The sequence below is a fragment of the Scyliorhinus torazame genome, chromosome 18, assembly GCF_047496885.1.
Source record: "Scyliorhinus torazame isolate Kashiwa2021f chromosome 18, sScyTor2.1, whole genome shotgun sequence".
NCBI lineage: Eukaryota > Metazoa > Chordata > Chondrichthyes > Carcharhiniformes > Scyliorhinidae > Scyliorhinus > Scyliorhinus torazame.
The window spans coordinates 18,989,148-19,015,741 of NC_092724.1; the positions used below are offsets into that span (position 1 = coordinate 18,989,148).

The 26,594-nt window shown below is 48.6% G+C and overlaps 1 protein-coding gene and 1 long non-coding RNA gene across 4 annotated transcripts in view; one reads left to right on the top strand and one right to left on the bottom strand.

Moving 5' to 3' along the window:
- LOC140394998 (uncharacterized) overlaps positions 1-223 on the bottom strand; it is a 57,303-nt gene extending 57,080 nt beyond the window's left edge. Inside the window, exon 1 of the long non-coding RNA XR_011936091.1 lies at positions 32-223. This is a non-coding gene — a long non-coding RNA (uncharacterized lncRNA). The remainder of the gene's footprint in view (positions 1-31) is intronic.
- A 153-nt stretch (positions 224-376) lies between these two features.
- The window catches only part of tmem161a (transmembrane protein 161A), a 51,793-nt gene continuing 25,575 nt past the window's right edge, over positions 377-26,594 (top strand). For 2 of the 3 annotated variants that reach the window (XM_072482290.1, XM_072482292.1), the window contains exons 1-6: positions 377-535; positions 4,650-4,753; positions 12,021-12,101; positions 20,755-20,852; positions 21,791-21,947; positions 26,118-26,269. In XM_072482290.1, coding sequence (XP_072338391.1) covers positions 533-535; positions 4,650-4,753; positions 12,021-12,101; positions 20,755-20,852; positions 21,791-21,947; positions 26,118-26,269 — 595 coding nt within the window. In that variant the 5' untranslated portion in view covers positions 377-532. Of the gene's footprint in view, positions 536-4,649; positions 4,754-12,020; positions 12,102-20,754; positions 20,853-21,790; positions 21,948-26,117; positions 26,270-26,594 lie in introns of those variants that run through there. The other variant, XM_072482293.1, reaches the window with a different exon arrangement.

A 26,594-nucleotide genomic window follows, 5' to 3' on the forward strand; every position in this document is an offset into this window, starting at 1 on the left:
GGAAAAAAGAGAAGTGTTCCTTTAAACTTACCTTTTGCTAAAAATAGATGACAGAGCGCCTTGAAGTGCTCCTTAACCTTCCCTTTTATGGGAATTTTAAACATCAAGTGCTAAATAGTTGTATCCATTGGGAAAACGCTGTTACGTTCGAATTACTTGTACTCCAGCAACATTTGAGATTAAATTTGTTAAAATAAATCGCAAATAATTTACACAGGTGTCAACTGGCTCTTGAGGCGGCTGGTCGGGAAAGCGGTCACTGCGCAAGCGCGGTTTCCCGAAGGCTTCCGGGGGTTGCTGTTCTTTCGGGGCAGGGCGCCGCAAGGCGCATCACGTGGAGAACTACAAGCCCCAGAGGCCAGTGCGCCGCCCACCTGCGTGCGCGACAACCGTTTCGACTGACAGTTGCCCCCGAGAGCGGCGCCAGCCCGCAGACTGATTGCGTTTAAAGGCGAGCGATGGCGGCCTGAGTGACTGAGGGGGGAAAAAAAGGAGAATTAATTGAGTTTCAAGTGAAATTGAGTGGAGAGACATGGTAAGGCGAGAGTTTCCGAGGCAGCGAGTGGCCCTTCGACTCTCAACCCAGCGAAAGGACAGCCTGCTTTAAATCTGGAATTATCGTTGCTACAACTAAAAATAGTTTTTTTTGGGGGGGAGGGGTTTGGTCAGTCGATTGCAGGGGCCCCCCAAAGCAAAAGGACAGCTGCAAATTTCACCCTTCAGCTCCAGCTGGGCTTCATTATAGATAAAGCTGGCTGATGGCAGAAGTTACTGTTGCAAGCTTTCAATTTTCATTAGCAGCAATACTCTTAAAGGGGCATTGACCAGATTTATTTGGGGGTGGGTGGTCGTCCCTGCAGCCCTGTCCAGGAACGTTTACACGTTGACAGGTCACAATGTGCCATAATGAATATGGTGTGTCAGTAATGTGACAATTGGCACTGTTCTGTGCACCAGCTTCGAGTTGTATATATATTTTTTTAATTTTGAGTACCCAATTCATTTTTTCCAATTAAGGAGCAATTTAGTGTGTCCAATCCACCTAGCTTGCAAATTTTTGGGTTGTGGGGCGAAACCCATGCAAACACGGGGAGAATGTGCAAACTCCACACAGACAGTGTCCCAGAGCTGGAATCGAACCTGGGACCTCGGTGCCGTGAGGCCACAGTGCTAAACCACTGCGCCACTGTGCTGCCCTGAGTTGTATATTGGTGAGCTGTTTGACCATGAGGGGTGATGGAGGGTAGTGGTGCCTTTCATAGATCAATGTTCAGCGCTCTTTCTCCTCTCCCCCCCCCCCCCCCCCCAAAAAAAGGTGTGCAGAATGCTGTCAAGGTTTCAATTTGTCATGATGCCGAGCTTGAAAGAAAGAGTGCTTTTATGTAGGAGCTTTCACAACCTCCGAATGTCACAGCCAATTAAATACTTTTTGAAGTGTAGTCTCCGTTGTAAGGAAGGAAGTCACAACAGTTAATGACAGTGCACACTATTCACAACCCTCAGGTACAAACTTATAGAATAGGAGCAGAAGTAGGCCATTTGGCTGCTCGAACCTGGTTCTCCCATTCAATAAGATCGTGGTTGAGCTGATTGTGTTTTGAATTCTGTCTGGCGCAAAAGTAAAGTGGCCAAACCACAGCTCACAATGGAAATTGGAGATGGTATTAGATCCAAGGAAGAGGCTTGCACATTGGTCAGAAGAAACAACAGACCTGAGGATTGGAAGGAGTTTAGAATTCAGCAGAGGAGGACCAAGGGATTGATTAAGAAGGGGAAAATAGAGTACAAGTGTAAGCTTGCGGGGATCAGAAAAAACTGACTATAACAATTTCTATCGGTATATGAAGAAAAAAGATTGCTGAAGACAAATGTACAGTCAGGTCCCTTACAATGGGGAACAAAGAATGGCTGACCAATCAAATACATACTTCAGTTCTGTCTTCCCAAGGGAGGACACAAATAACATACCACAAATGTTTTGGAACATTGAGTTCAGTGAGAGGGAGGAACTGAAGGAAATCGGTATTAATAGGGAAATGGTGGGGAAATTGATGGGATTGAAGGCCGATAAATCCCCAGGGCCTGATGATCTACATCCCAGAGTACTTGAGGAACTAGTCCTAGAAATAGTGGATGCATTGGTTGTCATCTTCTATCGACTCTGGAACGGTTCCTCCAGATTGATGGGTAGCTAATGTAACATTACTATTTAAAAAGGGAGGTAGAGAAAACGGAATTGTAGACAAGTCAGCCTGATGTTGGTAGTGAGGAAAATTCTTGAGTCCATTATAAAAGATTTAATAGCAGAGCACTTGGAAAACAATGGCAAAATTGGACAGAGTCAGCATGGATTTATGAGAGGGAAATCATGCTTGACAAATCTACTGTAATTCTAGGATGTAACTGGTAGAGTTGGTGAGGGGGAGCCAATGGATGTGGTTTATTTGGACTTTAAGGAGGCTTTCAACAATGTCCCACACAAGAGATTAGCATGTAAAATTATAACACGTAGGCAGCACGGTGACACAGTGGTTAGCACTGCTGCCTCACGGCGCCGAGGTCCCAGATTCGATCCCGGCTCTGGATGGCAGACGAGAAACAAAGAGCGGGAATCATCCCTCCCATGCAGAAGCCTGTTATTTGGCCCATAGAATCTACACCGGCCATCTGAAAGAGCACTCTCCCTAGGCTCACTCCCCTGCCCAATCCCTGAAACCCCATACCCTCACCTGACCTTTGGACACGAAGGGGCAATTTAAAATGGCCAATCCACCTAACATCTTTAGACTGGGGAAGGAAACCAGAGCACCTGGAGAACCCATGCAGACACTGGGAGGAGGGGGGGGTGGAATGTGCAAACTCAACACAGTCATCCAAGATTGAAATTGAACCCAGGTCCCTGGCGTTGTGAGGCAGCTGTGCTAACCACTGTGCCACCGTGCTTTTCTAAAAGCTAGGCAGTAACTAATGGAGTGCCGCAAGGACTGGTGCTGGGTGAGAGGGTGGTCTGTGAGGAGGGTGCAAAGATGCCTCAGTGTGATTTGGACAAGCTGAGTAAATGCGCAAGTGCATGATAGATCTTGTATAATGTGGATAAATGTGAGGTTATCCACTTAGGTAGCAAAAACAAGAAGGCAGATTATTATCTGAATGTGGAGTTCCGAAGTCGCACAGCCCTCCAAGAGGAGACATTTCTCCGCACTTCTGTCCTAAAGTGGAAACCCTTAATTTTAAAACCGTGCCCCTGGAGTCACCCAGAAGAGGAAACAACCTTGCCACGTCCACTGAAGCAGTTATGCAGCAAGACCTGGACAACATTCAGGCTTGGGCTTGATAAGTAGCAAGTAGCATTTGTGCCACACTGTCAGGCATTGACCATCTCCAACAAGAGAGAATCTAATCATCTTTCCTTGTCATTCAATGACATTACCATTGCTGAATCCCTCATGATCAATGTCTAGAACTTTAGCTGGGCCAGACATAGAGAGGCAGAGATGGGGTAGATTGTAAGAATCTTTTCCCCATGGCAGAGGTGTCAAAGAGCAAAGGGTTGCTAGGTTTAAGGTGAGGAGTAAGTGGTTTAGAGGGGCTTGAGGAAACATTTTTTCACTCTAAGAGGGTGGTGGAAATATGGAACACGTTGCCGGAGAGGGAGGTGGAGGCAGGTACTCTTGCAATATTTAAGAAGCATCTGAACGATCACTTAAATAACCAAGGCATTGTAGGCTATGGACCAAGTGCTGGTAAATGGGATTAGTACAGATTGGCACGTGATGGTCGACATAGACATGGTGGACCGAAGGGCCTGTTTCTATACTGTATGACTCTCTATGATATCAAAACTATGTTTACAAGAGAAGTTCAGAGACTGGGATCTCTGTGGCAAGTAACTCACCTGATTGCCAACACCTGTCACTACATGCTCAAGTCAGGATGTGATGGAATACTCTCCACTTGCTTGGATGAGTGCAACCGCTACAACAAGTTCAATACCATCCAGGACAAAGCAGCCTGCTTGATTACCAACTCATCCACCATTTCAAACATACATTCACCCCACCACCGTTGCGCAGTAGCAGCATTGTGTACATACAAGATGTACTGCAGCAACATATCCAGCCTCCTTCCACACGTGAGCTCACTTGGAAGGACAAAAGAAGCTCTTCTTCAAATAATGCCACATCATTTTTTGCATCCACCTTAGAGAGTCAACAGAACCTTGGTTTAGCATTGCATCTTAAAGCACTTCCAGCACCGCAGCGTTCCTTCAGGACCGCACTGGAATGACAGCCTGGATTTTATACTGAAGTCTCTGCAGTGGGACTCAAAACCGTCTAACTCTGTGCAGAGTGTTGCACTGAGCTGTGACTGGCGCTGGTTTTAAAATCCAATTGATTCTCGGAGGGAGGGAAGCCAAAAGAAGTTCCACAGTTTTGAGTTTCTGGGGATGAATAAATCAATATGAGGATGGTGCAATGAGTCCTGAGATCTTAGCATGGAGAGGATGAGTAGAATGAGATATGGAGATAAAGGTTCACTGGAGCAGTTAATAAAATCGAAACAAGAGGGTAAAGGGTGCCACCTGAAGGATAATTCTGCTGTTCTTTTCATTACTTGGTATTTACGAAATTCATTTTGTTTTCTACTAGGGTGTTATAGGAGTTCAGCTGGTTGTGAGTCTGCTGATGGCAACCCTCATGCAGAGATTGGCACCTCATTACTCCATCGGTCGCTGGCTACTCTGTAATGGCAGGTAAAAAAAAATCTACCTTGGTTAATTTTGTTTTTGGTCAATTTTAAAATCTCTCCTGAAGCTGTTGGATGTCACTGGGGTACAGGTCCCTGATACCTCCGTCAAACTATCATTCTTCGTGAGTCACAGGACTGAAATGTTGGCAGGTTATTATTCAACTGCAGAATGCTGCATAGCTGAGCCTGGTCCTGTTCTACATCCAATCATATACATTTTGCACCATGGTGTATGACTTGGAGGGATCACTGGGCACTGATCATGAGTTGATAAGTTAGCTTTATTTTCCTGTCTTGTGCTCCGGAGGCAAATTCAGCCCAACATCATGGAATCAAAGTCTCTTCTTTCTGACGGTTCTAAGAGTTGATGAGTATAATAGTATAATGATTACATTACTGGACTCCCACCAAAATGACCATGAAATTGTCATAAAATCCTAGCTGGGTGGCATGGTGGCGCAGTGGTTAGCACTGTTGCCTCACACCGCTGAGGACCCGGATTCAATCCCGGCCCCGGGTCACTGTCTGTGTGGAGTTTGCCCATTCTCCCCGTGTCTGCGTGGGTCTCACCCCCACAACCCAAAGATGTGAAGGGTAGATGGATTGGCCACGCAAAATTGCCCCTTGGAAAAATTTCTAAAAACAAAATCCTAGTTGGTTCACAAATGTTTCCTTCGTATCGCTAAGTCACCCAGTCTGAATCTGCGTGTGACTTCAAGGCCACACTAACAATTATAACCAAATATCAAACACTAGTTCAGTCATAGCTGGAATATTGTATCCAATTCTGTGCAGCACACTTCAGGAAGGACAAGAAGACTTTGGGAGGATACAGAACAGATTTGCTCAAATGGTTCCAGGGGTGAGTGAATGGATAGACTGGAGAAGCTGTTACTCTCCTCAAAGCAGAGGAGGCTGGGAGGGCGTTTGATCGAGGTGTTTAAAATTATGATAGAGTAAATAAAGAGAGACCATTTCCATTAGGTGAAGCATTAATACCCAAAGGACATAGGTTTGTGTCTGGGAAAAGAACCAGAGACAACATGAAAAGGATTTTTTCCATAACCAGTGGTTAGAATTTGGAATGTTCTGCCTGACAAGATGGTGGATATAGCTTCAATTCTAGCCTAGAAAAAGGAATTGGATGAATACTTGAAGGAGGAAAAATTGCAAGGATATGGGAAAGAGCAGGCATGTGGGACTAACTAGATTGCTCTTCAAAAGAGCCAGTTCAGACTTGATGGGCTGAATGGCTGTACTATTCTATGACTTTATTTTTAAAAAAATATATATTTTATTCAAGTTTTTTGGCCAAACATAACAATACGTAGTGTTTCTTTTACACAGCAATAAAGCAATATAAATAACCGTGGCCAGTTTTAAACAAATAAATAAGTAATATATAAACAAAAACAAAAAACAAAACTAAATGGCAACTGCCTTGTCCAAAATAAATACTCTCCAAAAATACAGTCCAGCAATCCAATATACAATTACATATACCAAATACCTATACATATACAATAACATCCCTGAGAGTCCATCCGATTCCTCCCCCCCACCCTCCCCTCCCCCCTGGGTTGCTGCTGTTATCTACTTCTTTTCCATTCCCTCTATCTTTCTGTGAGGTAGTCGACGAACGGTTGCCACCGCCTGGTGAACTCCTGAGCCAAACCCCTTAACACGAACTTAATCCGTTCTAACTTTATGAACCCTGCCATATCGTTTATCCAGGTCTCCACCCCCGGGGGTTTGGCTTCCTTCCACATTAACAATATCCTGCGCCGGGCTACAAGGGACGCAAAGGCCAACACGTCAGCCTCTCTCGCCTCCTGCGCTCCCGGCTCTTCTGCAACCCCAAATATAGCCAACCCCCAGCTTGGTTCGACCCGGACCCCCACCACCTTCGAAAGCACCTTTGCCACCCCCCCCCAGAACCCCTGTAGTGCCGGGCATGACCAGAACATGTGGGTGTGATTCGCTGGGCCTCTTGAGCATCTCGCACACTTATCCTCTACCCCAAAAAATTTACTAAGCCGTGCTCCAGTCATATGCGCCCTGTGTAGCACCTTAAATTGTATCAGGCTTAGCCTGGCACACGAGGACGATGAGTTTACCCTACGTAGGGCATCAGCCCACAGCCCCTCCTCAATCTCCTCCCCCAGTTCTTCTTCCCATTTCCCTTTCAGCTCATCTACCATGATCTACCCCTCGTCCCTCATCTCCCTGTACATGTCCGCCACCTTACCGTCCCCCACCCATGTCTCTGAGATCACTCTATCCTGCACTTCCTGCGTCGGGAGCTGCGGGAATTCCCTCACCTGTTGCCTCGCAAAAGCCCTCAATTGCATATACCGAAATGCATTCCCTTGGGGCAACCCATATTTCTCCGTCAGCGCTCCCAGACTCGCAAACGTCCCATCTACAAATAGATCTCTTAATTGTACTACCCCAGCTCTTTGCCATGCTCCAAATCCCCCATCCATTCTCCCCGGAACGAACCTATGATTGTTTCTTATCGGGGACCGCACCGAAGCTCCCGTCCCTCCCCTATGCCGTCTCCACTGCCCCCAAATTCTCAATGTAGCCACCACCACCGGGCTTGTGGTGTATTTCTTTGGTGAGAACGGCAACGGCGCCGTCACCATTGCTTGCAGGCTAGTCCCCCTGCAGGACGCCCTCTCCAATCTCTTCCACGCCGCTCCCTCCCCTTCTCCCATCCACTTACACACAATTGAAACATTGGCGGCCCAGTAGTACTCACTTAGGCTCGGTAGTGCCAGCCCCCCCCTGTCCCTACTACGCTGCAAGAATCCCCGCCTCACTCTCGGGGTCTTCCCAGCCCACACAAAACTCATAATGCTCTTCTCAATTCTTTTGAAAAAAGCCTTCGTGATCACCACCGGGAGGCACTGGAACACAAAAAGGAATCTCGGGAGGACCACCATTTTAACCGCCTGCACCCTACCTGCCAATGACAGGGACACCATGTCCCATCTCTTGAAATCCTCCTCCATCTGTTCCACCAACCGTGTTAAATTAAGCCTATGTAATGTACCCCAATTCTTGGCTATCTGGATCCCCAGGTACCGGAAGTCCCTTGTTACCTTCCTCAACGGTAAATCCTCTATCTCTCTGCTCTGCTCCCCCGGATGCACCACAAATAGCTCACTTTTCCCCATGTTCAGTTTATACCCTGAAAAATCCCCAAACTCCCCAAGTATCCGCATTATCTCTGGCATCCCCTCCGCCGGGTCCGCCACATATAGCAACAAATCATCCGCATACAGAGATACCCGGTGTTCTTCTCCCCCCCTAAGTACTCCCCTCCACTTCCTGGAACCCCTCAGTGCCATGGCCAGGGGTTCAATCGCCAATGCAAACAATAACGGGGACAGAGGGCATCCCTGCCTCGTCCCTCTATGGAGCCGAAAATAGTCAGACCCCCGTCCATTCGTGACCACGCTCGCCATCGGGGCCCTATACAGCAACTGTACCCACCTGATATACCCGTCTCCAAAGCCAAATCTCCTCAACACCTTCCACAAATAATCCCACTCCACTCTATCAAATGCTTTCTCGGCATCCATCGCCACCACTATCTCCGCTTCCCCCTCTGGTGGGGGCATCATCATTACCCCTAGCAGCCTCCGTATATTTGTATTTAGCTGTCTCCCCTTCACAAACCCAGTTTGGTCCTCATGGACCACCCCTGGGACACAATCCTCTATCCTCATTGCCATTACCTTGGCCAGAATCTTAGCATCCACATTCAGGAGGGAAATGGGCCTGTATGACCCGCATTGCAGCGGGTCTTTTTCCTTCTTTAGGAGGAGCGATATCGTTGCCTCTGACATAGTCGGGGGCAGCTGCCCCCTTTCCCTCGCCTCATTAAAGGTTCTCATCAGTAGCGGGGCCAGCAAGTCCAAATATTTCTTCTAGAATTCAACTGGGAATCCGTCTGGTCCCGGGGCCTTCCCCGCCTGCATGCTTCCAATCCCTTTCACTACTTCCTCCGTCTCAATCTGTGCTCCCAGCCCCACTCTCTCCTGTTCCTCCACCTTAGGAAATTCCAGCTGATCCAGAAAGCACATCATTCTCTCCTTCCCGTCCGGGGGCTGCGCTTCATATAATCTTTCATAAAATGCCTTGAACACTCCATTCACTCTCTCCGCTCCCCGCTCCATCTCTCCCTCCTCATCTCTCACCCCCCTTATCTACCTCGCTGCTCCCCTTTTCCTCAGTTGGTGGGCCAACAACCCACTCGCCTTCTCCCCATATTCGTACTGTACACCCTGTGCCTTCCTCCATTGTGCCTCTGCCTTACCCGTACTCAACAAGTCAAATTCTACATGTAGCCTTTGCCTTTCCCTGTATAGTCCCTCCTCCGGTGCCTCCGCGTATTGTCTGTCCACCCTCAGCAGTTCTTTCAACAACCGCTCCCTTTCCCTACCCTCCTGCTTTCCTTTATGTGCCCTAATAGATATCAGCTCCCCTCTAACCACTGCCTTCAGTGCCTCCCAGACCACTCCCACCTGTACCTCCCCATTATCATTAATTTCCAAGTACCTTTCAATACACCCCTTCACCCTTAAACACACCCCCTCATCTGCCAATAATCCCATGTCCATTCTCCAGGGTGGAAGCTGTTGTTTTTCTTCCCCTATCTCCAGGTCCACCCAGTGTGGAGCATGATCCGAGATGGCTATAGCCGTGTACTCCGTCCCCGTCACCTTTGGGATCAGTGCCCTTCCCAAAACAAAAAAATCTATTCGTGAAAATACTTTATGTACATAGGAGAAAAACGAAAACTCCTTACTCCTAGGTCTACTAAATCTCCAGGGATCTACTCCTCCCATCTGCACCATAAAATCCTTAAGCACCCTAGCTGCAGCCGGCCTCCTTCCGGTCCTGGACCTCGATCTGTCCAGCCCTGGGTCCAGCACCGTATTAAAGTCTCCACCCATTACCAACTTCCCCACTTCTAGGTCCGGGATTCGTCCTAACATACGCCTCATAAAATTGGCATCATCCCAGTTCGGGGCATACACGTTCTCTAATACCACCGCCTCCCCTTGCAGTTTGCCACTCACCATCACGTATCTGCCCCCACTATCCGCCACTATAGTCTTTGCCTCAAACATTACCCTCTTCCCCACTAGTATGGCCACCCCCCTGTTTTTTGCATCTAGCCCCGAATGAAACACCTGCCCCACCCATCCTTTGCAAAGTCTAACCTGGTCTATCAGTTTCAGATGCGTCTCCTGAAGCATAACCACATCTGCCTTAAGTTTCTTTAGGTGTGCGAGTACCCGTGCCCTCTTAATCGGCTCGTTCAGCCCTCTCACATTCCACGTGATCAACCGGGTTGGGGGGCTCTTTACCCCCCCCCCCTTGACGACTAGCCATTTCCTTTTTCAATCCAGCTCCTCACCCGGTTCCCACGTAGCTGTATCCCCCCCAGGCGGCGCCCCCCCCCCCCCCCCCGACCCCCCCCTCCCATACCAGCTCCCCCTTCTCCCCAGCAGCAGCAACCCAGTTAACCCCCCCCCCCCCCCCCCCGCTAGTTCCCAAGCTAGCGTAATTGCACCCCCCATGTTGCTCCCAGAAGTCAGCAAGCTCTGGCCGACCTCGGCTTCCCCCCGTGACCTCGGCTCACACTGTGCGAGGCCCCCTCCTTCCTGCTTCCCTGTTCACGCCATGATTACCATAGCGCGGGAACAAAGCCCGCGCTTCCCCTTTTGGCCGCGCCCCCAATGGCCGGCGCCCACAGCTCCTCATCCTCCCTCACCCCCTCCCCCACGGCATGGGGAAGAGAGAGAAGTTACAGGGTCGCAGGTTTAACAATCTGGGAAGTCCTCTCTTCCCCCTTTTCCCCCCTTCATCCCACAAATTCACCCCCTCCACTTTTGTCCCAAACGTTCTTTTTCTGGCCCGCTCACTCCAGCTTCTCCTCGACAATAAATGTCCACGCCTCGTCTGCCGTTTCGAAATAGTGGTGTTTCCCTAGATGTGTGACCCACAGTCTTGCCGGTTGCAACATTCCGAATTTGACCTTCCTTTTATGCAACACCGCCTTGGCCCGATTAAAGCTTGCCCTCCTTCTCGCCACCTCCGCACTCCAATCTTGATACACGCGGATCACCGCATTCTCCCACCTACTGTTCCGAGTTTTCTTGGCCCATCTGAGGACCATTTCTCTGTCCTTGTATCGGAGAAATCTCACAACTATTGCTCGAGGAATTTCTCCAGCCCTCGGTCTTCGCGCCATAACCCGATAGGCACCCTCCACCTCCAACGGACCCGTCGGGGCCTCCGATCCCATTAACGAATGCAGCATCGTGCTCACATATGCCCCGACGTCCGCCCCTTCTGCACCTTCGGGAAGACCAAGAATCCTTAAGTTCTTCCTCCTCGCATTGTTCTCCAGCATCTCCAGCCTTTCCACACATCTTTTGTGTTGTGCCTCGTGGATCTCCGTTTTCACCACCAGGCCCTGTATGTCGTCTTCATTTTCAGCAGCCTTTGCCTTCACGACCCGAAGCTCGTGTTCCTGGGTCTTTTGCTCCTCCTTTAGCCCCTCAATCGCTTGTAATATCGGGGCCAACAGCTCCTTCTTCATCTCCTTTTTGGGTTCATCTACGCAACGCCGCAGGAACTCTTGTTGGTCAGGGCCCCATATTAAACTGCCTCCTTCTGATGCCATCTTGCTTTGTGCCTGCCTTCCTGGCCGCTGCTCTTGAGGATCCACCGCAATCCGGCTACTTTCCTCTCTTTTTTCCATCCGTGTCCAGGGGGGATTCCCTTCTGGATTACCGCACAGTGTTATTTGCCGTTAAAATTGCCGATGGGGCTCCTATTAAGAGCCCAAAAGTCTGTTCCACCGGGAGCTGCCGAAACGTGCGACTTAGCTGGTCATCGCTGCACCCGGAAGTCCATTCTATGACTTTATGACTCACAACTGACTTATGAAGTGGCCACTTAAAAGTTACAGTCAACAAATCAAATAAAGTCCACCCATCGCCTTCCCAAGGACAACCATGCGATGGACAATAAATGCTGGCCTTGCCAGTGACACGCACTTGCAGAGAGAGTCTATTAAAAAGTATGGAGGAATCTGACCTTGCTTTGGTACCTAATGAGTAAGACATTAAAAATGGTTCTTTTCTAGCACCTGTTGAATGTTTCATTTATAAATACACTTTTGTGCCCTCTTTGACCCAGTAGGAATCAGGGAGTTCTGCTAATTATATGTTCCATTTTCTCGGCAGCCTGTTCCGATTCAGACACCCGTCAGATGAAGAACTCCGGGCCCTGGCTGGAAAACAGAAACCCAGAGTGAAGAGAGACAGGTTGGTCAAGCATTCTCGCATCCACCTTATGGAGGAAATAGTTCCCAAGCAAGATTATCCTGCTTAAATCTCAGTGTATTTTCTTTGCATATAAGAGCTGTCTTTGCTATTTTCGCATTCGCTGGTACACACATCACTCAGAAGTGAAGCAAGAATGCATGGAGTTCAGGCTGACTGTATCCTCAAGAGGAAAGAAAGATATAGGGCGGAATCTGCACCTTGCAACGCCACTCTTTCGGGATCCACCTAGTTCGCCACGCCTCGCGAGATGTCACAATATTAAATTCTGCCCAAATCTGCATATTAAGAGTGAGGCAATTAGTCTCACTCTAATGGTAGCACAGTGATTAGCACTGTTGCTTCACTGCGCCAAGGTCCCAGGTTCGATTCCCGGCTTGAGTCACTGTCTGTGCGGAGTTTGCACGTTCTCCCCATGTCTGCATGGGTTTCCTCCCACAAGTCCCGAAAGACGTGATGTTAGGTGAACTGGACATTCTGAATTCTCCGTCAGTGTACCCAAACAGGCGCCGGAGCGTGATGATTAGGAGATTTTCACAGTAACTTCATAGCAGTGTTAATGTAAGCCAACTTGTGACTATAATAAAGATTACTATTATTATATGCATTCCCGAGATCTACCCAGGGCATGAGATCTAACTCGTTGCTTTGGAGACCTTGGACATGCGCCGACGGTGGAACGGCACTCATAGAGGTCTCCCTGGGAATCGGAGGCCCTCTGGCACTACCAGCAATGCCATCTGGGTGCCAGCCTGGCACTTGCCAGGTGGCACTGCCAACTGATGGGCACTACCAGGGTGCTAGGCTGGCATTGCCAAGGTGCCACGCTGGCATTAATTTGCGCGGCGGTGATCGGGCCGTGGGGGAGTGCCCTGCGTTGGTGTGGGGGGGTTGCAGGGAGTCCGGGGACCTCCTTTTAGTGAGTTGGGGCTTGGGTGGGGCAGGATTTGGGTGTCACTTCGGGGTCTCGAGATTTTTTTTAAAAAAAATTTAAATATGTTTATTCAAAGTTTTTCAATAATTTTTATAAAACACTCCAAAAAGGAAAGAAAATATACAAAAGAAAAGTAAAAAGGGCAGTATGCCAACAAACAAAGCAACTTAATCCTCTAACCCTTAAATTATTTAACAAATTAAGAACAAAATGGGGCAAACGCCCCTTACATAAACCAAAACAAGAAAACCTGCCCTCCCCCCACGGGTTGCTGCTGCTATTGACCTCCACCTAACGTTCCGCGATAAAGTCAAGGAACGGTTGCCACTGCCTGGAGAACCCTGCACAGACCCTCGCAAGGCAAACTTTATCTTCTCCAACCTGAGAAACCCCGCCATGTCATTGATCCAAGCCTCCACGCTTGGGGGCTTTGCGTCCCTCCACATTAGTAAGATCCTTCTCCGGGCTACCAAAGAGGCAAAGGCCAGAACTCCGGCCTCTTTCGGCTCCTGCACTCCCGGCTCGTCTGACACCCCAAATATTGCTAACCCCCAGCTCGGTTTTACCCAAGTATCCAAGACCTTGGACATAGCCTTTTCGAAGCCCCTCCAAAACCCCGCAAGCGCCGGACACGCCTAAAACATATGGGCGTGATTTGCTGGGCTCCCCGAACACCTCACACACCTGTCCTCTACCCACAAAAACTTACACATCCTCGCCCCTGTCATATGCGCCCTGTGCACCACTTTAAACTGGATCAGGCTGAGCCTGGCACAAGACGAGGAGGAATTAACCCTGCCCAGGGCGTCAGCCCACAGGCCCTCATCCAGCTCCTCCTCCCACTTGCCCTTCAGCTCCTCCACCGATGCTTCCTCCGCCTCCTGCAGCTCCTGGTATATCTCCGAGACCTTACCTCTCCGACCCACATGCCCGAAATCACCCTGTCCTGTATCCTCTGGGCAGGCAGCAGCGGGAATTCCCCTACCTGCCTCCTCACAAACGCCCTAACCTGCATATACCTGAAGGCATTTCCCAGGGGTAACCCAAATTTCTCCTCCAGCGCCCTCAGACTGGCAAATGTCCCATCAGTGAATAAATCCCCCATCCTTTTAATTCCCACCCAATGCCAACTTTGGAATCCACCATCCATCCTGCCCGGTGCAACCTATGGTTGTTCCGTATCGGGGACTAGATTGAGGCCCCCACCTCCCCCCTGTCTCCACTGCCGTCTCCACTGCCCCCAGTTCCTCAATGTCGCCACCACCACCGGGCTCGTACCGCGTCGGCAGTAGCAGCAACGGTGCCATCACCGGTGCCCCCAGGCTAGTACCTACACATGACGCCGCCTCTAGTCTTTTCCACACTGCCCCCTCTCCCTCCATTACCCATTTCCGAAGCATTGCCACATTAGCCCCTGCCCCCCCCCCCCCCGAATGCGCTCCAAGTACAGTCTCTTAACCCTCGGGGTCTTGCTTGCCCATACAAACCCCATAATGCTCTTGCTCACTCGCTTGAAAAAGGCCTTGGGGATGAGAATAGGCAGGCACTGGAACACGAACAAGAACCTAGGGAGGACCGTCATCTTAATGGACTGCACCCTGCCTGCCAGGGAGAGTGGCAACACGTCCCATCTCTTAAAGTCCTCCTCCAACTGGTCACCAACCGCGCCAAGTTGAGCTTATGCAGGACTCCCCAACTCTTGGCCACCTGGATACCCAAATACCGGAAAGTCCTCTCCACCCTCTTGAGCGGCAGCTCCTCCAGCCTCTTCTCCTGACCCCTCGCATGCACCACAAAGAGCTCGTTCTTCCCAACATTGAGCTTGTATCCCGAGAAGTCTCCAAACTCCCTAAGGGTCTGCATGACCTCTGCCATCCCCTCCACTGGATCCGCGATATACAAAAGCAGGTCGACTGCATATAATGAGACCCGATGGTCCTCCCCTCCCCGAACCAACCCCTCTCCAGATTCTAGACTCCCTTAGTGCCATGGCCAGCGGCTCAATTGCCAGGGCAAACAGCAGGGGGGACAGGGCGCACCCCTGTCTCGTCCCATGGTATAGTCTGAAGTACTCTGACCTCAGCCGATTTGTCGATACGCTCATCACCAGGGCCTGGTACAACAATTTGACCCACCCTATGAACCCCTCCCCGAACCCAAACCTGCCCAGCACCTCCCACAGGTACTCCCACTCCACCCGATCAAAGGCCTTCTTTGCGTCCATTGCCGCCACCACTTCCGACTCCCTCCCCTCCGAGGGCATCATGATCACATTCAGGAGCCTCCGCACATTTGCATTCAATTGCCTGCCCTTCACAAACCCCGTCTGGTCCTCATATATCACTCCTGGGACACAATCCTCAATCCTAGTGGCCAGGACCTTCGCCAGCAACTTAGCGTCCACATTGAGGAGTGAAATCGGCCTATACGAGCCACACTGCAGCGGGTCTTTGTCCCGCTTGAGGATAAGCGAGATCAGTGCCCGAGACATCGTCGGGGGAAGAATCCCTTGTTGAAGGTTCTCACCAGCAATGGACCCAACAGTTCCACAAACTTCCTGTAGAACTCGACCGGGAAGCCAACCGGCCCCGGGGCCTTGCCCACCTACCTGCTCCCCAACCCCTTAACCAGCTCCTCCATCCTGATAGGGGCCACTAAACCTTCGACCTGTCCCTCCTCCACCCTCGGGAACCTCAATTGGTTCAGGAACCGCCGCATCCCACCTGGGAGTTCTGAATTGTACAGGTTCCCGTAGAAATCCCCAAAGACCTCATTTATTTTGGCTGGACTCCGCACCATGTTCCCCCCTCTGTCCCTGATTCCTCCAATTTCCCTAGCCGCCTCCTTCCTACGTAGCTGATGCGCCAGCATCCGACTCGCTTTCTCCCCATACTCGTATGCTGCCCCCACTTCCTCCACTGGGCCTCAGCTTTCCCCGTAGTCAGCAAATCAAACTCCGTTTGGAGGCTCCGGAGCTCCTTCAGAAGCCCCTCTTCAGGGGATTCCGCGTATCTCCTTTCCACCCTCAGTATCTCCCCCTCCAATCTCTCACTCCCCATCCTCTCCCTCTTCTCCCTGTGAGCCCTGATTGAGATTAGCTCTCGCCTGACCACCACCTTCAGCGCCTCCCAGGCAACACTCACCGGTACCGCCCCATTATCATTGGCCTCTATGGGTCTCGAGATTTTTGAATGACGTCCCGATCTTTCACTGCACTGAGGAGCTCCGGCTCAGGGCAGAATACGGGGCTAAGTGTGGCCTTGTCGGAGTTCCCGGCTGAGTCCCCTGAACTTTTAGCACACTGGGCTAAATCGCTGGCTTTTAAAGAAGACCAAGCAGGCCAGCAGCACGGTTCAATTCCCGTACCAGCCTCCCCGAACAGGCGCCGGAATGTGGCGACTAGGGGCTTTTCACAGTAACTTCATTGAAGCCTACTTGAGACAATAAGCGATTTTCATTTCATTTCATTTTCAGATAGCAGGATGTTTCTCGGCCCTCCGAGAGCCAGGAAACACCTGGCTAATCTCGTGCGCTACGGGTCTCTGTCCCGTAGGGCACGATTCACCGGAAAAATGTCAAGGTTTTGGGCAGGTTTGGTAGGTGGTTATCAGCAGCTGCAATGCCGAGATTGACATTGCTATTCAACGGCACTTAGCCGGTTTTTGGGCCTCGGGATGTTTCTGCCCATCGAGGCCACACTTGAAATGTTTCCGACACTGGGTAGCTGAGCTTGCCAGTAGGACTGGCTCCTCACAGATCGTGGCGTCATTTTGAAAGGCTGCCCTGCCACACCCCCTCTCCCCCTTTCAGGACCCCCCCCCCTTTCACCCCCAATCTTTCTGCAGCCCCTTAAAACGGTGTATTGATGACATCTCGCAGACGCTGCCATTGACTTGCAGACTCCGGGTGAATAAGACGTCGGGATATTTAAATGAGCCATTAATATCTAGATCATGCCCAGTCGGGGCGCAATCCAGATTGCGCTGGGCGCTGCAGGTCAGTCGACTCGTGTAAAGCCCAATTTGAGGCTCTCCCGCGACTGGTGGGTACAAATTACGCCCATAAAGTTTGGCGAATATCAGCAGGGCTTCGTGGTAGGTCCTGTGCCTCTGAGTCAGAAGATTGTAGGTTCAATTTCCACACCAGGGGCGAAATTCTCCTACCCGCCCCACGACATTTCTGCCCCGACCGGCCGGCGGGAGTCTCCGTAACACCGGCCGGTCAATGGGTTTTCCCATTGTGGGGCAGCCCCACGCCGTCGGGAAACCCACGGGCGCCGGCAAAACGGAGACTCCCGCCGGCGGAGAATGACGCCCCAGGACCTGAACAAATAGTCTATGCTGACACTCCCAGTGCAGTACTGAAGGAGTGCCGCCCTGTTGTTTTCCTCTGATGGAGATATTATACTGAGGCTCCATTTGATCATTCTACTGGATATAAAGGATTCTACAGCCATTATTTTGACAGCAAAGGCATAGGATGTCTTCTGGGTGGGAGAGCTTCAATGTCTAGTCACTAAGAATGGCTAAGTAATACCACTACTAACTGAGCTGGACTAGTCCTAAAGGTCATAGCTGCTAGACTGGGAATGCAACAGGTGGTGAGGAAATCAACAAGAGGGGAAAAAAACTATTGTCCTTGTCCTCACTAATCTATCTGTCACAGATGCATCTACCCATGATAGTATAGGTAGGAGTGACCACTGCAAGCACAGTCCTTGTGGAGCCAAAGTTCAGTTCCATTCAGTCTTGAATGGTGGTGAAAAACTGAAACAGTTGACTGGAGGGGAAGATTCCATAAATATCAATGATGGAGGAGCCCAGCACGTCAGTGCAAAGGACAAGACTAAAGCATTTGCAACCATCTTCAGCAGAAGTGCTGAATGAATGATCCACCTTGACCTCCTCCTGAGGTCCTCAGCATCAAAGGTGTTTGTCTTCAGCCCTTTCGATTCACTCCACATGATAACAAGAAATGGTTGAAGACACTGGAATCAATAAAGGCTATTGGATCATGCCAACATTCTGGCAATTGTACTAAAGACTTGTGCTCCAGAACTAGCTGCGTCCCTCGTCAAGCTGGTCCAGTACAGCTACAAATCTGGCATCTACCAGACAATGTGGAAAGTTGCCCAGGTACGTGCTGTCCACAAAAAGCAGGATTAATCCAATAAATCCAACCCAGCCATTTACTACCCCATTAGCCTACTCTCAATCATCAGCAAAGTGATGGAAAATGTAATTGACTGCTATCAAGCAGCACTTAGTCAGCAATGACCTGCTGACTGACGCTCAGTTCAGGTTCTGACAGGCCCACTCGGCTCCTGACTTCATTACAGCCTTGGAATCAAGGCGCCCTAACAAAACTGAAGTCCGTGGTAATCAGGGAAAACCCTCTAATGGTTGGAGTCATACCTAGCACAAAGGAAGATGGTTGCGGCTGTTGCCGATCAATCAACTCAGGATGGAATATCGGTGTAGGAGTTCCTCAAGCTAGAATGCTCGGTCCAAACATCTTCAGCTGTTTCAATAATGACCTTCCTTTCATCATAACGTCAAATGTGGGATGTTCGCTGATAGGACAATGTTCAGCATCATTCGTGACTCATCAGATGCTGAAGTTGTCCATGTCCAAATGCGACAATGCCCGGATAATAATCAGGTTTGGACTGATGTGGCAAGTAACCTTTGCACCACACAAGTGCCAGGCATGACCGTCTCCCAACAAGAGAGGAACTAACCATCGCCCCTTGACATTCAATGGCATTACCATTGCTGATTTTGCAGTACCAACATTCTGGGGGTTACGATGGACCAATGATAAAAACCCTTTGGCTACATGAGCACGGCAGAGGCTGGGAATCTCTGCGGCAAGGAACCCATGTGCTGACTCCCCAAAGCCTGTCCACCATCTACAAGGCACAAGTCAGGAGTGTGATGGAATATTCTTCACTTGCCTGGATGACTACAGATCCAACAACACTCAAGAATCTCAGCACCATCCAAGATAAAGCAGCCCACTTAATTGGCACCCCATCCACCACCTTCAATATTCTCTCGCTCTACCACCGACCCACAGTATCATCTACAAGATGCACTATAATAACTTACCAAGTTCTACTGTGGTGCAGCATGTTAGCATAGTGATTAACACTATGGCTTCACAGCTCCAGGGTCCCAGGTTCGATTCCTGGCTTGGATCACTGTCTGCGGAGTCTGCACGTTCTCCCCGTGTCTGCGTGGGTTTCCTCCGGGTGCTCCGGTTTCCTCCCACAGTCCAAAGATGTGCAGGTTAGGTGGATTGGCCATGCTAAATTGCCCTTAGATTAGATGGGGTTGCTGGGTTACAGGGATAAGGTGGAGGTGTGGGCTTAAGTAGGGTGCTCTTTCCAAGAGCCGGTGCAGACTTGATGGGCCGAATGGCCTCCTGCACTGTAAATTCTATAATAAGGCTCCTTGGACAGCACCCAGTGTCAACTACCACCAAGAAAGACAACGGCAGTAGATGCATGGGAACAGCACCACCTGCAAGTTATCCTCCAAGCCACACACCATGCTGACTTGGAAGTATATCACTGTTCGTTCATTGTTGCTGGGTCAAAATACTGGAACTCCGCTCTGAACAGCACTGTGGGTGTTCGTAAAACACGAAGACTGAAGGAACGATCCTTTAAAACTGAGATGAGGAGGAATTTCTTCAGCCATAGGGTGGTGATTCTGTGGAACTCATTGCCGCGGACGGCTGTGGAGGCCAAGATACTGAGTGTTTTTAAGACCGAGATAGATAGGCTCTTGATTAATAAGGAGATCAGGGGTTACGGGGAGAAGGCAGGAGAATAAAAAAATTAACCATGATCGAATGTCAGAGTAGACTCAATGGGACTTATGACCTAATTCTGCTCCTATATCCTATGGTCTTGTGGACTGCAGCAATTCAGGAAGACATCCCACCACTACCTTCTCGGGCAATTAGGCATTGGTGACAAATGCTAGCTTAGCCAGCCACCCCAGATCACCTGAACAAATAACAAAAACACATAAAACTGAAAATGCTGGACAATCTCAGCAAATTTGACAGCGTCTGTGGAGAGAAAACAGAGCTAACGTTTTGAGTCTGGATGACTCTTCATCCAGAGATTGGAGATTGACAAAGATGTCATTGTCAAAAAGACAAAGGGAATGTAAATGGTAGAGATAATGACTAAGGGTGCTGATGGTGGCACATTAAGAGATCAGAATGTGTTAATTGCAGAACAGAGGTAAGCAGTGTGTCAAAGGACCACTTGGAACAAGGAGCAGATAGCCCTAGTGGGATGGGGTAGGGGGACGGGAGACTGGTGAAGGAAAAACAGATCGACGGAAGAAATGAAAGTAAATTGACAGAAATAACAATGGGGTGAAAGTGGAGGAGAAAGTTCACAAACTGAAGTAAGTAGGAAGGCTGGAACGTGCCTAATCAGAAGATGAGGTGCTGTTCCTCCAGTTTGCATTGGGCTTCTCTGGAACATTGCATTGAAGACAGCTGTAATGGTACAGGAGATGTGAGAATTTCCATTTGAGAGCAAGATTGAGAAGAAAGGACTTGGTGTGAAATCAGCAGAGCCACTAAGTTGTACCTGCAGGCTTGCCGGATGTGAAGTGCAGAGACAGTTGTTAATCCCAATTATTTTTGTCGCCTCACTTTCTTGTCTTTTGCTGACAGGAGGCAAAATGGTGTCACAGAGACCAAACCTGAGACGGTGCCAAAGGACATCAATCTGCAGTTGGAAACAAAACCGATCAGTCCACTCGATGCTCTTGGTAAGGAGCATGTGAAGACCTGAAATAATCAGCATTATAACAGTTGATGTTCAGCCTGGCTGTGAGATTTAGACTGGGCTAATTGTGAAATAGGTGATAATTCATCTCCCCTCTTATCTTGAAGATGCTGATGGTTGTTCCTTGGGCACTGACTGTTGTTCAGTACCATGTCCACTGATACTCGTGCTTGTATCCAACTCACACCAAGTCTGGTTTACTATCAGCTCCTATGCTTGCTGATCTAGACTGTCTTTGAGTCAAGCAACATCACAGTTTAAAAATTCTCAAGCTTATTTTCAAATCCCTCCCACCTTACTTTCTTTACATGGCACCTTCTCATGCAATTGCCGAAGGTGCAACATCTGCCTCTGCTCACCATCCAACGGCCTAAATACTCTTTTCAAGTCAGGCAGCGCTTCATGTGCACCTCCTTCAATCTGATCTATTGTATTCGCTGCTCCCAATACGGTATATTCTACATTGGAGAGACTAATGTCCCTGTAACCTCCTCCGGCCCTACTACCCTCTTGAGATCTGCATTCATCCAATCCTGGTCTCTTGAACATCCCCTGTTTTCTTCACTCTGTGATTGGCTTCCTGGGTCCCTCGCACTGAAATTCTTTGCCTAAACCTCTCCACCTCCCTATAACTTCAGTGGCTCAGTTTTAAATAGTGTCACAGTGTCTGATAATCACCTTGGATGTACAACTGAAGCAGGCACAATGGTAACATTGAAGAATATGTTGGGTAAGTGGGTTGAATGAAAGGGGGATAAAGAGTTATGAGAATGTACCAAGCACATTGAACTAGGGTTACAGCTCATATGGGGAATAAACACCAACGTGGACTGGATGGGCTAAACATGAAGTAACATTGGTGTTTTTGTGAAATAGTACCCAGGTTAACATTGTTTCTTTTCTTTTTCTCTTTCTGTTTAGTCCTGCGCTACTTCTTGGACTACCAGTGGCTGGTGGATTTTGTCTTGTATGCAACACTGGTTTACATGTTCACAGAGGCTTACTACAGCCTGCTCAGCATTCGTGGGGAAGTGAACGTTGGTGTGCTGTGGTGCCTGCTCACATTGGCCTTTGGGATGTATCCTTGTGCACCTTCCCCCTGCCGACACTGCTGTGTACAAAAATCCGTTTGCATTAAACAAACTAACGTGAGCAGGGATGCTGACTTATCAATTATGCCTGGTATTAACCGAGGCTCAGTTGGTAGCACACTCGCTCCTGAGTCAGAAGGACCTGGATCTAAGCCCCACCTCAGAGACTTGGACCCAAAATCCAAGCTGACATTCCCACTGCAGTACTGAGGGAGTGTTGCACTGTTGTCCTTCGGATGAGATTTTTAAACTGAGGCCCTGTGTGCCCCCTCGGGTGGCTGTACAAGATCCAGTGACACTGTTTCAAAGAAGAGCAGGAGGGTTACCCCTGGTGTCCGAGGCCTACATTTATCCCAACATTACTAAAACAGATGATCTACGTATGTGTTTTATTATAATATAGCATCCGTGATATCCTCAGGGCATCCAAAAGTGCTTCACAATCAATGAATTTTTTTTTTGAATCGCAAGTGCAGTTACTCTTGGTATAAATACAAACATGGCCCTGTGTTTGTGTAGGTCTCATCCCCACAACCCAAAAAGATGTGCAGGATAGGTGGATTGGCCAGGCTAAATTGCCCCTTAATTGGGCACTCTAAATTTATTTACAAAATAAAGTCAAACATGGCATCACTTTGCTCACATCAAGATTCCACAAATATGAATAGGATATGACCTTTTTGTTACTTTTTTGGCGACATTGGGTGTGGGGGGAATATTAGGATGAACTCTTGCGCATATTTCAAAGCAGTGACGTTAAATATCTTGCATCCATCTGAGAGGGCAGACTGGGCCTCGGTTTAGCATCTCATCTAAAAGACAGTGAGCTGAGAGTGACTGCCCTTGATGTCACTGCAGTTCGAGTGTGGCATCAAAGTTCCCGTAAAAATGCATTCAGTAGGAATCGAGGAACCCTCTCCACTGGCTGGAGTCATACCTGGCACAAAGAAAGATCTATGTGGTGGTTGGAGATCAATCATCTCAGACCTGGGACATCACTGCAGGAGCTCCTTAGGGTAGTGTCCTAGGCCCAACCATCACAGCTGCTTCATCAATGACCTTCCCTCCATCATAAGGTCGGATGTGGGGATGTCGCTGATGAGTGCGCAATGTTCAACACCTCTTGAATCCACAGATACAGGTGTCCATGTCCAAATGCAGCAAGACCTGGGCAATATTCAGACTTGGGCTGGTAAGTGGCAAGTAACATTTGCACCACTTAAGTGCCAGGCCATGACCCCAAAAAGACAGAAATTAACCATCTCTCTTTGACACTCAAAAACATCTTGGGGGTTACCATTTGCCAGAGGTTGAACTGGACTAGCCATATAAATACTGTGGCTATAAGAGCAGGTCAGAGGCTGGGAATTCTGTGGCGGGTATCTCACCTCTTCAATCTCCAGAACTTGTTCACCATCTGTAAGGCACAAGTCAGGAGTGTAATAGAATGCTCTCCACTTGCTTGGATGTGTACAGCTCCAACAACACTTAAGAAGCTTGACACCATCCAGAACAAGGTAGCCCATTTGATTGGCACCCCATCCACCAACTTAAACATTCACTCCCTCCATCACCGATGCACAGTGGCTGCAGTGTGTGCCATCTACAAGATGCAGTGCAACAACTGGCAAGGCTCCTTCGACGGCACCTAGAAGGACATGATCAGCAGATGGGATCACCATCGCCTACAAGCGCCCCTTCAAGTCGCACACCATGCTAACTTGGAATTATATTGCTGTTCTTCACTGTCACTGGGCCAAAGTTCTAATGCTCCCTCCCTAAAAGCTCTACCTACACCACATGGACTGCAACATTTCAATAAAACGCTCACCAACACCTTCTCAGGGGTAATTAAGGATGGGCAATAAATGCTGGCCTAGCCAGTGATGCCCACATCCCATAATGAATACATTTTTAAAAACCTCTGATTTTTCAGCATCCCTAGGCGTGCACCACAGAGTCAACTTAGATTTTGTGATCTGGAGTGGACCGTGACCAACATGACCTTCCGATTCCAGTGGCACGAATGCTACCAACCAATTCAAGCTGAGACTTATTTATAAAGTAGACTAGCTCTCAGTTTATCTACTTTGAGGTCTGGTTGTTGCTTTCCAGAACTGTAACATTAAAGTAGGCTTGTTATTGTTCCAAATTATTGATGAGCAGGTGAAAAGATTTATGTTTTTTTTATGGTACCTCCAGTGGGTTCCTGATAAGTCCATAAAATGTATTTGCATTTTACATCAAGTAGAGAGACTGTCACATTCCTTCCTTTCAGTCAGTTAAAATGTTTTAACTTATTGGGTAACCATTGACTCTCTGACAAGCTGTAAAAGTGGTTAATGGCATTGTCCCCTGCAGGGAGCTGTCTGTGTAATGAATTGAAGTGTTTACAGCACTGCTAATCTTCCTCCTCAAGTAATCAGTGGGGGATAAACAAACTGACCACTGTTATTGAAAAGAGCAATCGACAAGGACAGCCTACTGGGTCAGGCCCCTCTCATCCTCCCCAACCACTCCCACCCTCCATTGGCATGTTAGAACAGCTTATCCAGCTGTTGAGTGGTTGTGACAAGTTGCACCGTGTTGCTGTGCTCCGCTGCTGGTGGGTGGCAACTGGGCTGTGGGGGGGGGGGGGGGGGGGGGGGGGGCACATCCTGATTTTGCAAGGGCTTCAATTTGTGACATTCAAGCCAAGTGATGCTACTTTTCTATCCTGCTAGCTGACGATGCTGTCACACAGAATCCTGAATGACCCCATACTTAGTACTACTACTAATAATAATCTTTATTAGCATCACAAGTAGGCTTACATTTACACTGCAATGAAGTTACTGTGAAAATCCCCAAGTCGCCACACTTCAGCGCCTGTTCGGGTACACAGAGGGAGAATTCAGAATGTCCAATTTACCTTTCTTTCGGGACTTGTGGGAGGAAACCGGAGGAAACCTACGCAGACACGGGGGGAACGTGCAGAAGTTGCACAGACTATTGCTCTGCCATGCTCTTATGTGCCCCAAAAGCTATTTTGATGCCCACTTTCCTGTCTTATCAATGCCACTGACCCCTCCCAAACAATCCGTGGCTGTCAATTGCCGCTTTGTTTTATTAGCCCTCCAAACATGGGCTATTGTGGAATGTTTCTGGAATTAGGATTCCATCCTATTGTATCTCTCTCCAAAGTGCCAGCATAATCACAGTCTCTGTTTGTGCTATATGATTCTAATGGCAGAAAACAAAACTCCAGATTCACCAGAATTATACCAAGGCTTATAGAGTATTTAATTCTGAGGGTAGGCTGTATAATCTTAGCTTGCCCTCCCTCGGGTTTAGAAGGTCGAAGGATTACCTTAATTGAGGTGTAATTAAGGGGTAGATGGAGAGAAACTATATCCTCTGGTGGGAGGAGTGCAGAACAAGTGGGCCAATTCAGGGGTGAAATCAGGATGGATTGTTCCACGCAAAGATTGGATTGGATTGGATTTGTTTATTGTCACGTGTACCGAGGTACAGTGAAAAGTATTTTTCTGCGAGTAGCTCAACAGATCATTAAGTACATGGGAAGAAAAGAAAATACATAACAGGGCAACACAAGGTATACAATGTAGTAATGTTAGTTTTAGAATTAAATTTTAAAAGATTAGAACGAGTATAAGTTAAGTAAAAAGTGGATCTGTTGGAGAGAGCTCGCAGCGAGTCACCTCGCTCCGGCGCCATCTTGTGTTGTGGAATACAACACTAGAACAGTGGAAACCTCAAACTTTAATTTTGTAAAAGATGAGGGTCAATTCAAATTTTCAAGACCGATCAATAGATTTTTGTTGGATAATGGTATCCAGGGAGATGGTACTAAGGGTAAATGGAATTAAGGTGCCATGATTAGCCATGATCTAATTGATTAGGCTCAAGGGGCTCAATGGCCTCCTCCTATTCCTATGTTTACTAAAATGAGCTTGGGGTGTGAAGTATGGGCTCTGATCCATGTCAGGCACCTTTCCCAGGGCGAAATATGGGAATCATTCCCAACTTGGGGCTGTAGCCTATGGCAAAACGGTCATGAGTAGCGCAGTCTTAAACTGGCATGGTGACCCACAAAATGGGCTGTGTTTTGATTCAATTTTTCTGTAAACCCTCTTGCCTTGACACTACCTGCGCAGCAAAGTTCTCTTCTCTCTGATGATTCATTATTTCAAGACCGAGGAAGGAGGTGAGCGTTCTGTCTGCCTGACCTTCGCATTCCTCTTTGTCCTCATTGCTATGTTAGTTCTGATCGTGCGGGAGGATTATCTGGAGTTTGGCCTTGAACCAGGTAAGTCCCTTGGAAATTTCCCATTTATATTTCACAAGCTAAAGAATATAATGACTAGGCTGCCAAGTCAGAATGTGGTTGATTTCTCATTGAGTTCCAAGATCAAATGCAAGACAGCAGCTCCCAAACCCCACCACTCCACCATCTTGAAGGACAGGGCCAGCAGACATATGGGAACAGCATTATCCGGTGGTTTCCCCTCCAAGTCTCGGGTCAACTTGGATGTGTATAAATGACAGCCTGGCCAGCAGTGCCCACACCCTGAGATTCATTTTTAAAGAACAGTAGTAGTTATTTAAAAGTGAGTATTCCATCACACTCCTGA